Genomic DNA, 13,021 nt, shown 5'->3' with positions numbered 1-13,021 from the left:
TGGTCGGTGACTCCTAACGTCACTTGCATGATTTGCCTTGCTCTACATCTTATTTCACAAGACTCGAAGAGAAAATTAATCAAGAGGTGTTAATTAAATTCAAAGATCTGTTCTACCAAGTGTTCTGATATCGCATGCCCAAATTCAAGAACTGGTAAATGAGAAAATTCCACATTATCAATTCTTTTAACTATGTGATTTCTTGTTGGGAAATAATGCAAAAAAGAACCAACATAGAATCCCCCACTTAAGTGGAGGCTATACTGTTTAAATCAAGTCAAGGTGGAAAACTGCTATCAAGATTATACAGTGCTTAAGGGCAGGGGTGAGTAACCTGTGGCCCACCATTGAATTTTATGTGGTCCCTGAGACCATGGGAAGTATACACGGAAAACATTAACCAGAGTTTTGGTGATTTTTATGTATATATTTGTAAATACCATATTTCACAAATATTTTCAGAATAGCCACTCTAGCAGCATGTTTCCATCATTTTTAGTTAAATTTCTCCTTATTTATCACAGAAGGTCTGTGGTTCTATGCATTTCTAGTCCCTACATTGTTTAATGTGGCCCACTAGGGATGGTACTGTCATTTATGCAGCCCTCTGTGTGTAAAGATTGCCCACTGCTGCTTTAGGGCATACAAAACAAATTGGAACTTCATAAGTATATAGCAGCTTGGGAGATGGTTGGGGCCAGAATATTGTTTTAGAAAAGTGGCAAGAGATAGGTACACACTTGCTCCTCTCTATATATATATTACTAATTACGAGCAACTACAGTTCAATTTGTCTCATAGATTATATTGGATACCCACTATGGGTGGCAAAGCTGGGGATGGAAAAGCAGGTCTTTACTGGAGGAACTGTGGGATATGAGGCAATTCTGAACACATGAGTGCCCAGCTTATTAAGAAATTCTGGTTGGGTATTTGGATCCATGTACATCAATGGTCAAGAGAGATTTGAGTGGAAGATACTAAAAAGTGTCTGTTAAGATCTATCCCAGGCGGTATCTCACATTTTGATTTTAACAGTGAAGATGGCAATTGCCTGACAGTGGAAGTCCCAAGATGGGCTGTTTATAGGATACTGAGAAGATATTTGCCATGAGTTGCAGAGTTATGATAAAATTACATGGGAGCTGAAAGGGAAGGGAGAAGTATTTAAGCAGACTTGGGCCTCTGTGAAATTGTGAAACAATGAATTTGTAAAAGTTTGAACTGTTTTTATTGAGATACAAATGGTTATTATGTGCTGGGGGGAGAGGTTGAGGATGGAAATATAAGTTTAAAAACGTTTGCTGCTGCCATGAGTAAAACAGGAATTAAGAACTTTATGGCTGGGGTATCTGTGATATCAGGGCACGGCAGTGATAAAGCTTTGGTTTATGTTGCTTTGTTTGGATGTAATCTACTTAGATTTCAGCAAAGCTTTTGACACGGTTCCCCATAGGAGGCTCTTGAATAAACTAGACGGGCTGAAGATAGGACCCGAAGTGGTGAACTGGTTGACGGGCAGATGCCAGAGGGTGGTGGTAAATGGAGTTCGCTCGGAGGAGGGAAAGGTGAGTAGTGGAGTGCCTCAGGGATCGGTGCTGGGGCCAATTCTATTCAATATATTTGTGAGTGACATTGCCGAAGGCTTACAAGATAAAGTTTGCCTTTTTGCGGATGACACCAAGATTTGCAACAGAGTGGACACCCCGGAGGGAGTGGAAAGCATGAAAAAAGATCTGCGGAAGCTAGAAGAATGGTCTAACGTTTGGCAATTAAAATTCAATGCGAAGAAATGCAAAGTGATGCACTTAGGGAGTAGAAATCCACGGGAGACGTATGTGTTAGGCGGTGAGAGTCTGATAGGTACGGACGGGGCGAGGGATCTTGGGGTGATAGTATCTGAGGACCTGAAGGCGACGAAACAATGTGACAAGGCGGTGGCCGTAGCTAGAAGATTGCTAGGCTGTATAGAGAGAGGTGTGACCAGCAGAAGAAAAGAGGTTTTAATACCCCTGTATAAGACGTTGGTGAGGCCCCACCTGGAGTATTGTGTTCAATTTTGGAGGCCATATCTTGCGAAGGATGTTAAAAAAAATGGAAGCGGTGCAAAGAAAAGCTACGAGAATGGTATGGGATTTGCGTTGCAAGATGTATGAGGAGAGACTTGTTGACCTGAACATGTATACCCTGGAGGAAAGGAGAAACAGGGGTGATATGATACAGACGTTCAAATATTTGAAAGGTATTAATCCGCAAACGAACCTTTTCCAGAGATGGGAAGGTGGTAGAACTAGAGGACATGAAATGAGATTGAAGGGGGGCAGACTCAAGAAAAATGTCAGGAAGTATTTTTTTCACGGAGAGAGTGGTGGATGCTTGGAATGCCCTCCCACGGGAGGTGGTGGAGAAGAAAACGGTAACGGAATTCAAACATGTGGGATAAACATAAAGGAATCCTGCTCAGAAGGAAGGGATCCCCAGAAGCTTAGCCGGTGGTGAGAGGCAGGGCTGGTGGTTGGGAGGTGGGGATAGTGCTGGGCAGACTTATACGGTCTGTGCCAGAGCCGGTGGTGGGAGGCGGGGCGGGTGGTTGGGGGGCAGGGATACTGCTGGGCAGACTTATACGGTCTATGCCCTGAAAAAGACAGGTACAAATCAAGGTAAGGTATACATAAAAAATGGCACATGTGAGTTTATCTTGTTGGGCAGACTGGTGCAGGTCTTTTTCTGCCGTCATCTACTATGTTACTCTGAGGCATATTTTCAAAGCACTTTGGGAGGCTAAGTTCCATAGGTTTCTATGGAACTTTGGGAGGCTAAGTGCTTTGAAAATAAGCCTCTATGTATGTTAAAGGTAAATACTCTATATTTGACAGCCTATTCGATATAAAAAAAAGTTACAGTTTAAAAAAAAAAAAGTGTTGCTGGACCTTCCACTGCAGAGATAGTTGCACGTTTGCTCCAAATAGATCCCAAAATGTGCTTTGAAGTTTGAGTAAACAGAATTGCACGTCTAAATCCTTAATATATTACCTCCCTGATCAAAACATAGGTAAAATGTACAGAGACTGCTGGAGATGAGTTCAGGACCAGACTTAAGTGGGTGACACTCATATTTAACTGTGAAACTCATTTCAGTTAAAGAGCAATTCACAAAGAGATCACCAACAAAGCATCTAGGTGGAAATGAAGCTATTTTCATGCTTTATGCTTTCTGGACTGCTAAAGTCCTTCAAGCATAGTTCATTACCAGATATGATGCAATTGTGAATTAAGTAATTTCTGATCTTGGGAATATAGCTGGGAAGTTTTTTAACAGCAGGATTTCCATCTAAATAACCAGTTTTGATTGCTGTAGTAGAAGGTTCTCTGTTAACAAAACCCAGACAGGGAAGAGGAACTAGATAGGGGAATGACATTTTAAATGTAGTTGGTATGACGCAAGTAGAGAGTGTGTGTAATAAGAGGGTTTATAACCAGGATGGAATGCAAAAATCCCATTCTGAGATACCAGGCAGGCAGTTTCCCTATGTCATTGATGGGATGCTACTGGGAACTGGTTTTGCCGAATGCCAGCATGAGGTATTTTTTAATGGCAGAGATCCAAATGCTGTTTCTCCATCCTCACTAGCAGCAGATGATGTAGCTGAGAAGAAATGGTCCATCCTCCTGTGAGTTAACCAACCATCTCCATTGTTGCTGATCTTAATGGCCACCACCCACAGTCCTTGCCCTCAAAGGGAACTCCTTTAACCTATGGCTCAGTTGCTGTTTGGGACGGTGCAGATAGTAGAAACAGCTGCCTCCAGTCCTCTGTTGAAACTGATATTGAGACTAGTATCCTTTCTACAAGTAACTTGGAGAACGTTTGCAGTCATGGTGAGGAACATAAAGGCGCCCTGGAAACCAAAGCTCTCACGTTTTGGAAGCGTGACATCGTTGGTGATGCCAGAAAATGTACAAAATAAAGTCTGTCATTGGGGAGGTTGGTAAGTGAGCATCTGTGGATTTGGTGTCTGTACTAAATATATGAGGGTTCTGCAGCGATGCATTGGTTGAGCTGTGTATAACTGACCTTTATTACTGAAATAGGGAACACTGTAAGACAGAGCTGAGGTGCAATGTACTGAAGCAAATCTAGGAGGTTTTATTACTGGAATAGCAAGGGGATATACTATAAGACAGGGCTGAGGTGCATTAGCAGGTGCTGTTGTGTGCAGATCAAGGGGCAATGTCGTGCTCTTGGGTGCAGAACATAGGTGCAATGTAGGTCATCCTCTGACTTTCAGATGTTGATGAAATAAACAGGGAGGGTCACATCAGTGACTGAGCCTTGTGCCTTTTATATTATATAACCAGCTTGGTCAGGTAGCACGGTGGGCAGCTGTTGAAATGGCTTTCTTGCTGGCATAATTTTTTGTCAATAGCTGGTTGGCTGTCCCAGTAGAGATTGTATTCTGTGGATAATTAACACCATAGGGACACGCTGAGTTGTAGGAGATCATTTGATTTTTTTCCCTTATGATAGTAAACTGCACGCATTCTTTAGCTCCCTTTGGAATTGCAAGCGTGACCTGTGGTAAGAGAACAGGCTCTAGGGAATTCCTGTCAATGTTGGGGTTAACTGCAAGTGATCAAGGATTCAGCTTTGGGAAACCTGGTTTATTCCCTTCAACTTCCATCTAAGAAGGAGGGAGAATCTGCAAACCATGAAAAACTTAAATGTTTTTATAGTAAAAGGTTATTTTTTAGCCGATATGGGGATAATTTTATGAAGGATTCGAGCGTAGACAGCATTTTACAAGCTCAAGTAGGTTTTACAAAATTGCTTGAAGGTATGTATGTAAAGTAGGTGCACAGGCACAGCATTTTTGCACACATCAAGCATGCTTTGCACATGGAAAAGGGTTCTTAAAAAATAGTGGGGGTATTCATACATTAAAATGTAGGTACATAGAAAGAGTGCTACTTTGTTACACGAACTAGTAGTTTTAGTTTGAGCAGAATTCTGATGTGTTTTATAAAACACACATGTGTACGTGCACAAATTTTACACCACCTTCAAAAAAGGTGTAAATGTGGGCGATAGTATTTGTGTGCTATGGGGAATGCTTTTTGGAGCCCATTTTACAAAGGCACCTAGCTACCCACAATGGTATTTGTTTTATAAAGACTTTTTTCAAATTTTGCATTGAGACCCTGTTATGCCTATACCAAAGTAAGCATGTAAGAGGCTAATTTAATAAGTATTCCTGGAGATAATAATAGGTGTGGGAGCAGGATTAGTACTTAGGCACATATCTTATAAAATATTTACATATGTGCCTGTTCCTTCCAGCTTATACATACACAATTACACTTGCCTTGCAGCATGTACAAATGTGTGCACTTTCTTTCCGTGGGGTATTTTGTATACAGGCAGAAGGGCGCCTATGTTGCCTTTCCTGCCTGATGCCTTGTTATAAATTTACTCACAGTGTAATAACAGCCCCCCCTTCAATTGCTAAGGGGTCCTTTTACTAAGCCATTCTCAAAAGTGGCCGGCACTGTTTGTAGCATGTAGGTTTCCTGTGTGCTATGGCTACTTTTAGCATGGTGGTAAAATGGCTGCATTTGAATATTTTCCTGTCATGACCACACGCTAATTTCCAAATTAGTGCATGGCCGGTACTGTGGAAGCCCTTACTACCTCCTATTTAGTAGGCGGTAAGGAATCCCACACTACTTCATGCTAATTGGGCAGTGCGTGGCAATATACCCACGCTACCCGATTAGCAAAGGGCACGCCTACTCTCTGCCCATAGATTCGCCTCCTGTGCCAAAAAATAAGTTTTTTTTAGCATAGAATTAGTGTGCGCTGATCAGCACACTACTGTGGAATGCCTTAGCACATCTTGTGGCAGTTGTTTTGGCGCACAGTAGGCATGCACTAGCGCCTACCATGGCTTAGTAAAATGGCCCCTAAGAAAAATAATTTTGTTGGCTAGTACTTTGTTTTTACTCCACCTTCACTCGGTGAAGAGCATACACATCCTGTATGTATTTATTTAAAACATTTCTACACCAGTTACAAGTGAAAATGTTTAGAACACTAGCATATATGTGCGTAGGTTGTAATGGGGGTCCGCTTCCTCCTCTTGGGTGGAGCTGGCAAGCCTGCGGGCTCCCAGGGTTCCAGCACAGAATACTGCTGATACTGGGACTCGGGCCAAAGTATTTTATTATCAAGGCAATTTCATACCAAAATCATAATATATTCCTCAATACAAAAGGTACAGTCCTCGTAAGGTAAGCCTCAAAAGAAAAAGGTACAGTCCTCGTAAGATAATCTTCAAAAGAAAACAGTACAGTCCAGGTCCCAAAATCGAAGTGGAGGAGTAGCCTAGTGGTTAGTGCAGTGGACTTTGATCCTGGGGAACTGGGTTCGATTCCCACTGCAGCTCCTTGTGACTGTGGGCAAGTCACTTAACCCTCCATTGCCCCAGGTACAAGATAAGTACTTGTATATATGTAAACCGTTTTGAATGTAGTTGCAAAATACCACAGAAAGGCAGTATATCAAGTCCCATTTCCCTTTCCCTCCGCAAATGTTCAGCTCCTCACGAGTTCAGGCCCTTTACTAGGCCTTAGTTTCCCTTCTCCCCCCCCCCCCCCCCCTTCAGAAGGGTTCAGTAAGAGTCCGGCATACTTCCAATAGGGCACAATACTTCAGAAAAACTCTTCATTGGCAGTCTTTGCACATCAAATCAATACCACAAATCACCTGCTTTTTACACAGCACAGAGTGAACCCTGTAAGGAGCAGGGTTGGCAGTTTCTCCCACCTCTCAGCACCACGCCCGGTGTGGCCTCCTCCACTGCCTTCATGTGCTGGGCAGGGCAACCTTTGAATTCTCCCACTCCATGGTAGCTTGCTCCTCTCCCTTGGGCAGCTCTAGTGGCAGGCTACTTCCTTCCTGCACATACTCCATATTTGAAGCGGGGGAGTCGGAGAAACTAAACAAATTCTCTGTAACCTTGGAGGATGTAATGGGTCAGTTCAGCAAGCTGAAGAGTAGTAAATCACCGGGACCTGATGGTATTCATCCCAGAGTATTAATAGAACTAAAAAATGAACTTGCGGAGCTACTGTTAGAAATATGCAATCTGTCCCTAAAATCGAGTGTAGTACCGGAAGACTGGAGGGTAGCCAATGTTACTCCGATTTTTAAGAAGGGTTCCAGAGGAGATCCTGGAAATTATAGACCGGTGAGTCTGACGTCGGTGCCGGGCAAGATGGTGGAGGCTATTATTAAGAATAAAATTGCAGAGCATATACAAAAACATGGACTGATGAGACAAAGTCAGCACGGATTTAGTGAAGGGAAGTCTTGCCTCACCAATCTAATGCATTTTTTTGAGGGGGTAAGCAAACATGTGGACAATGGGGAGCCGGTTGATATTGTATATCTGGATTTTCAGAAGGCGTTTGACAAAGTGCCGCACGAAAGACTCCTGAAGAAATTGCAGAGTCATGGAATCGGAGGTAGGGTATTATTATGGATTAAGAACTGGTTGAAAGATAGGAAGCAGAGAGTAGGATTGCGTGGCCAGTATTCTCAGTGGAGGAGGGTAGTTAGTGGGGTCCCGCAGGGGTCTGTGCTGGGTCCGTTGCTTTTTAATGTATTTATAAATGACCTAGAGATGGGAATAACTAGTGAGGTAATTAAATTCGCCGATGACACAAAATTATTCAGGGTCGTCAAGTCGCAGGAGGAATGTGAACGATTACAGGAGGACCTTGCGAGACTGGGAGAATGGGCGTGCAAGTGGCAGATGAAGTTCAATGTTGACAAGTGCAAAGTGATGCATGTGGGTAAGAGGAACCCGAATTATAGCTACGTCTTGCAAGGTTCCGCGTTAGGAGTTACGGATCAAGAAAGGGATCTGGGTGTCGTCGTCGATGATACGCTGAAACCTTCTGCTCAGTGTGCTGCTGCGGCTAGGAAAGCGAATAGAATGTTGGGTGTTATTAGGAAGGGTATGGAGTCCAGGTGTGCGGATGTTATAATGCCATTGTATCACTCCATGGTGCGACCGCACCTGGAGTATTGTGTTCAGTACTGGTCTCCGTATCTCAAAAAAGATATAGTAGAATTGGAAAAGGTACAGCGAAGGGCGACGAAAATGATAGTGGGGATGGGACGACTTTCCTATGAAGAGAGGCTGAGAAGGCTAGGGCTTTTCAGCTTGGAGAAGAGACGGCTGAGGGGAGATATGATAGAAGTGTATAAAATAATGAGTGGAATGGATCGGGTGGATGTGAAGCGACTGTTCACGCTATCCAAAAATACTAGGACTAGAGGGCATGAGTTGAAGCTACAGTGTGGTAAATTTAAAACGAATCGGAGAAAATTTTTCTTCACCCAACGTGTAATTAGACTCTGGAATTCGTTGCCGGAGAACGTGGTACGGGTGGTTAGCTTGACGGAGTTTAAAAAGGGGTTAGATAGATTCCTAAAGGACAAGTCCATAGACCGCTATTAAATGGACTTGGAAAAATTCCGCATTTTTAGGTATAACTTGTCTGGAATGTTTTTACGTTTGGGGAGCGTGCCAGGTGCCCTTGACCTGGATTGGCCACTGTCGGTGACAGGATGCTGGGCTAGATGGACCTTTGGTCTTTCCCAGTATGGCACTACTTATGTACTTATGTATATCTCTCTCTCTCCCTTCGTCTCTCCTCCTCCCTGGTGACCGAGAGCCTCCAGGAAATCTGCTCTCCCCTTCTCACAGCTGGGAGGAATTATATACTGATGGTGAAGCCAGGTAAACTGAGCTTCATCCTTCCCTTGCCCTCTAGTGGGGAAGGGAGTAACAGGCTCACCCTGCCTTGAGCCATTGCACCCACTGCTGGGACTGGCAATCCATTCCATCTTTTTAGGACTACTGTCCTCACTCATCCTTGCAAGGACTTCTAGGACCCGTAGTTCTGGGCTCAACTGCTTCCCTGGGGAGTCTCTGGGGCTTGCCTTGTCACAAGGTGCACATATATGCACACATCTCCTAATTGCTATTCTGTAACTTGTACAGATCTGTAAGAGCACCGAGTTTGCAGAACATACACATGGGTGACGTCTGGGAGGTTCATGGTGGGGTGTGTATTTTATGCATGTAACTTGAGAGTACTCTTATTTGCATATCACTGGAACTTGGATACTGTATAGTTGGCATAAGTACTCACGCCTAAATTAGAGGTCACGTTTCACCTGTTACACTAGTATTTTACAAAGAAATGTAGGTGCTGATATATAGGCGCAGTGTTATAGAACTACCTTCCTACTCTATCTGCTAGAGGCTGAAAGTGAAGTACAATGTGTGTACAACATGCTAAGGTGTAAATACTCAAGTACATAAAATCCATTGTATAGTAAACATAATCACCATGTTAACAATACATTATAAACATATTTGAACACTGCACACCCTTCATATGCATTGTGTTGTTGTTTTGCAGTTTAAGAACTAAAATGCCTCTGTTCCAGTATAAACTTACCAGAAAATCCCACTTTAGAGTTATTTGTATCCTACTGTTTGTGTGTACATGACTATATACAAAATAAATCATATGGGATCATGTGACGCCATGACTGGGAGAGGCTGTTAGTTCAGGCTCCTCCGGCTCCCGTTGCCTTCCTCGTATAGTTTTTTGTGAATCTCCGTGCACCCAGCCGGTTAGGATTCAGGGGACGGACACGACTACTAGATTGGGCAAGTGAAGCTAGCCGAAGTGCAGGTATGGCTGCGAGAAGTGCCCATAAAGAGAAGCTTCGCGGCAAAGGCGGAGAGGACAAGATGGCGCTGCAAGCAAGTCTGCCTGCCCCCCACGGTATCGTCGGCATGGATTGCTGAGATTACCGCGGAAGATCTGTTGAAGATCTGTTGGAGCGTAGACTGTCACCGATTGATTTAAAGTTGGAACAGGTACAATCACAGCTAGCAGAGCTGTCTCGAGACTGTGTGGCCTTCCAAGTGCGTGCTAGTAAGACGGAGGACAGAATCATGAGTGTGGAAGAAGTGCAGGGCTCCTTAAAACAGAAATTACTAGCTTTGGAGGAAAAAGTAGAGGACCTTGAAAATTAGGTCCAGGCGAAACAACATCTGCATGGTGGAGTTGCCCGAATCTATTTTGGAAAAGGACTTGGTGAGCGTTTTGTCAAGCTGGGTAGGGAAGGCACTCCATTTCCCAGCAAGCTCGGGACCCCTGCAGATAGAACGTGTTCACCGTCTGGGCCCGAAACGGGCAGTAAAACCGCGAGTGGTGATATTGCAGATGGTGAATTATGTTCACAAACAAGCACTATTGCAAGCTACCAGGTCGGGCAAACATCTTACCTATGAAGGGGAGCACATAAGGTGCTTTCAAGATTAGTCTGCAGGGGTGGTGGCGAGACATCGAGCCTTTTCTCCGGTGTGCTCCGTATTATTTGCCAAGAAAGTGAAATTCGTTTTGCAATACCCGGTAAAACTGAGGGTTTCGCACAATGGAATTACAAGTGTTTTGGACTCGGTGGAAGCGGTGCAGAAGTTCATGGCGAGTTTGGGAGAAGCAGAGGCTGTGGGTCGCTAATTGAAATTTGAAGCAGGCACACAGGTTTGTTTGACTGTATTAAGATTCTCCTATCAAGCCATTTGGATATTGGGGGAAGTTGCTGACCGTGTGGAGAAGATTTTGAAGGACTTGCGCTTTTGTTGCCTGGGAGGGGTAACTTGGACATTACGTTTTTCAATTATCTGTTTGGATGTTTGGGTTGTTGGGATGCAAAGGGGTTAACTAGCTCGGTGAATGTATGAATGTGAGGCAAGAGTGTAGAGTGTGAATTGGTGCTGGGAATCCAGTATGACTGTAGGTGATAGGAGGAAGGTGAGTTTGAGGGGGGGGGGTCTATTCTGAGGGTGTAGTGCTGTGCGAAGCATATGGCTGCTGCTTTGGATGTTAGGGGAACTGTATCACTTGGGGAAGAGGGGTAACAGGAGCGGTGTTGAACGTGATGGCTCTGATAAGGGGAGCTGCGATGCTGGGGGGGGGGGGAATGGGGGATGGGATGAGGGGGGAGGGCTGGACGGGAGGGGGAGGAGAGAGAAAGGGGGAAGTTTTGTTTTTTTAATGCTTTATATCTTTTTACATTTACATTCACAACATAATGTAATGGAAGTATTCAGGAAATCAAATAATTGTACTAATTAAAATAAAAAGGAAATATTATTCTCTATACACTTTGTCCACTAAACAATGATCCAAGTACAAGGAAAAAAAAAAAGAAAAAAAATCTTTTATCATTGAAACTTGAAGAGCAAACTTAATCCAGCTAGCCTACTTATAGCATTTCTCACTGGAAAACAACTAAAGGCTTATCAACACTTTCTTGTGATTGAATAAATTGTAACAGTTTTAAGGGATCAAAGAAAACGTAATTATTTGCATTTAGGGATATCAAACATCTACAAGGAAATTTTAATTGAAAAACAACTCCTAAGTTGAGAGCTCTTGTCTTATAGGACACGAATTCTCTTCTTCTTTTCTGTGTATACCTAGCCATGTCAGGAAAAATTTGTATCCTTGAGCCCATAAAACCTGCATTTGCATGACGAAAATAAGTCCGAAAAATGTTATTTCTATCTATCTTTAAAGCAAAGGTAACTAATAATGTAGTCTTTTCAATCACAATCTACAAGGAGCTTTCTAGAAATTCAGTCAAATTTAAGTCCAGTAGGCCTTGAGGTTGTCCCATCAATTATTTTTTTTTATTCCTGTTATGTACTGGGCTCTAGCAATAGGTGGAAAACCTTCTGCTGGTATTCCCAGAACTTCTTCAAAGTATTTTCTCAACATGTCCACTGCTGAAATTAACAGAGATTTGGGGAAGTTTATGAACCTCAAGTTATTCCTACGACTTTGATTTTCAAGAAATTCTAACTTGCTGGTTTGAATCTGTCTCTCCTTGATTAATGTGGCTGTAATATTTTGAAATTTGGTAACCTCTCCTTCCAAAATTGTTACCTTATCTGTATAATCTTGGACTTTTCCAGCAATTTCCTGATGTTTTTGTTTCAAATCAGTAACTTCTCCCTTAAGAGAATTTACATTTGCTTGTAAAGAAGTGTGAATACCTTGAATGGCATCCCAGAGCGTTTCTAACATTACTGTGTTACTCAGATTCCTTCAGGGGTGATAGCTCGAGCCAAAGACGAAGAAGCTTGTTCCTCCGTAGTTGATTTGGCCGGCGTTGAGGTACCAACGGGTCCTCCTAGCTCAGCTGACAGGAGTTGCATACCACCAATCGCCCTGGTCGTCTGTCCCTCTGCAGGCGCTGTATCACTTCCTGGTCGCGGGGGGGGGGGGCTGTGTTAGAGGGAGGACTACGCGAGACTCCCTCAATGCTATGATCCGCTTCCGAAGAAGCTGATTCTGTAGTCGCAGGTAGCCGCTATCCGAGCGTCCTCACTCCAAAGGACTCCAGGACGGTTTGGCGCAAAGCGGGGTTTACAGCTTGGCTCGGGGAGGCAAGAACCTTCGCTTTCCCCTTCCTCTTTCCCATGCTGTTGAATCGGGACTCTGGCGTTTTTCCTCTTAGGTACTCAGGAGCTCTGACGCTCACACCATTTCAGTCACCATCTTGGATCATTTCAGTCCACCCGGGGAAGTTTTTTCTAGGTAACCATTTGAAGGGTACAGGGGATAGAGATTTGGAGCAAGATTGGAGTTGGTGGGGGGCAGACGCTGGGCTGCCCTCTCTGGGTTCAATATGCTTTAACATTGAGTGTATTCGGGAATCACAATTTGGAGAGATGATGAAGATTATATCTTGGAATGTTGGTGGGATTAACTCGCCTATAAAGCGTTCAAAGATTTTTGCAATCCTTAAACAGACAAAAGGTAGATATAGTGCTATTGCAGGAGACTCACTTGAATCAAGTGGAACACACCAAGCTTAACTCTTGGTGGGTTGGGGGAGTGTGTGGCAGCGCAAGCGCAGGGGGAA

General features: G+C 43.6%; 1 protein-coding gene across 1 annotated transcript in view; it reads left to right on the top strand.

Annotated features, from left to right (window-relative positions):
* The first annotated feature begins 3,800 nt into the window (after positions 1-3,800).
* Positions 3,801-13,021, top strand: part of PPP1R13L (protein phosphatase 1 regulatory subunit 13 like) — a 127,245-nt gene continuing 118,024 nt past the window's right edge. The window contains exon 1 of the mRNA XM_030217971.1: positions 3,801-3,989. Coding sequence (XP_030073831.1) covers positions 3,877-3,989 — 113 coding nt within the window. The 5' untranslated portion in view covers positions 3,801-3,876. The remainder of the gene's footprint in view (positions 3,990-13,021) is intronic.

Source organism: Microcaecilia unicolor, chromosome 11, assembly GCF_901765095.1.
Source record: "Microcaecilia unicolor chromosome 11, aMicUni1.1, whole genome shotgun sequence".
In the NCBI taxonomy this organism is placed as follows: Eukaryota; Metazoa; Chordata; class Amphibia; order Gymnophiona; family Siphonopidae; genus Microcaecilia; species Microcaecilia unicolor.
Note: the sequence above shows the minus strand (reverse complement) of the source record. Positions and strands in the feature narration are given on the sequence as shown.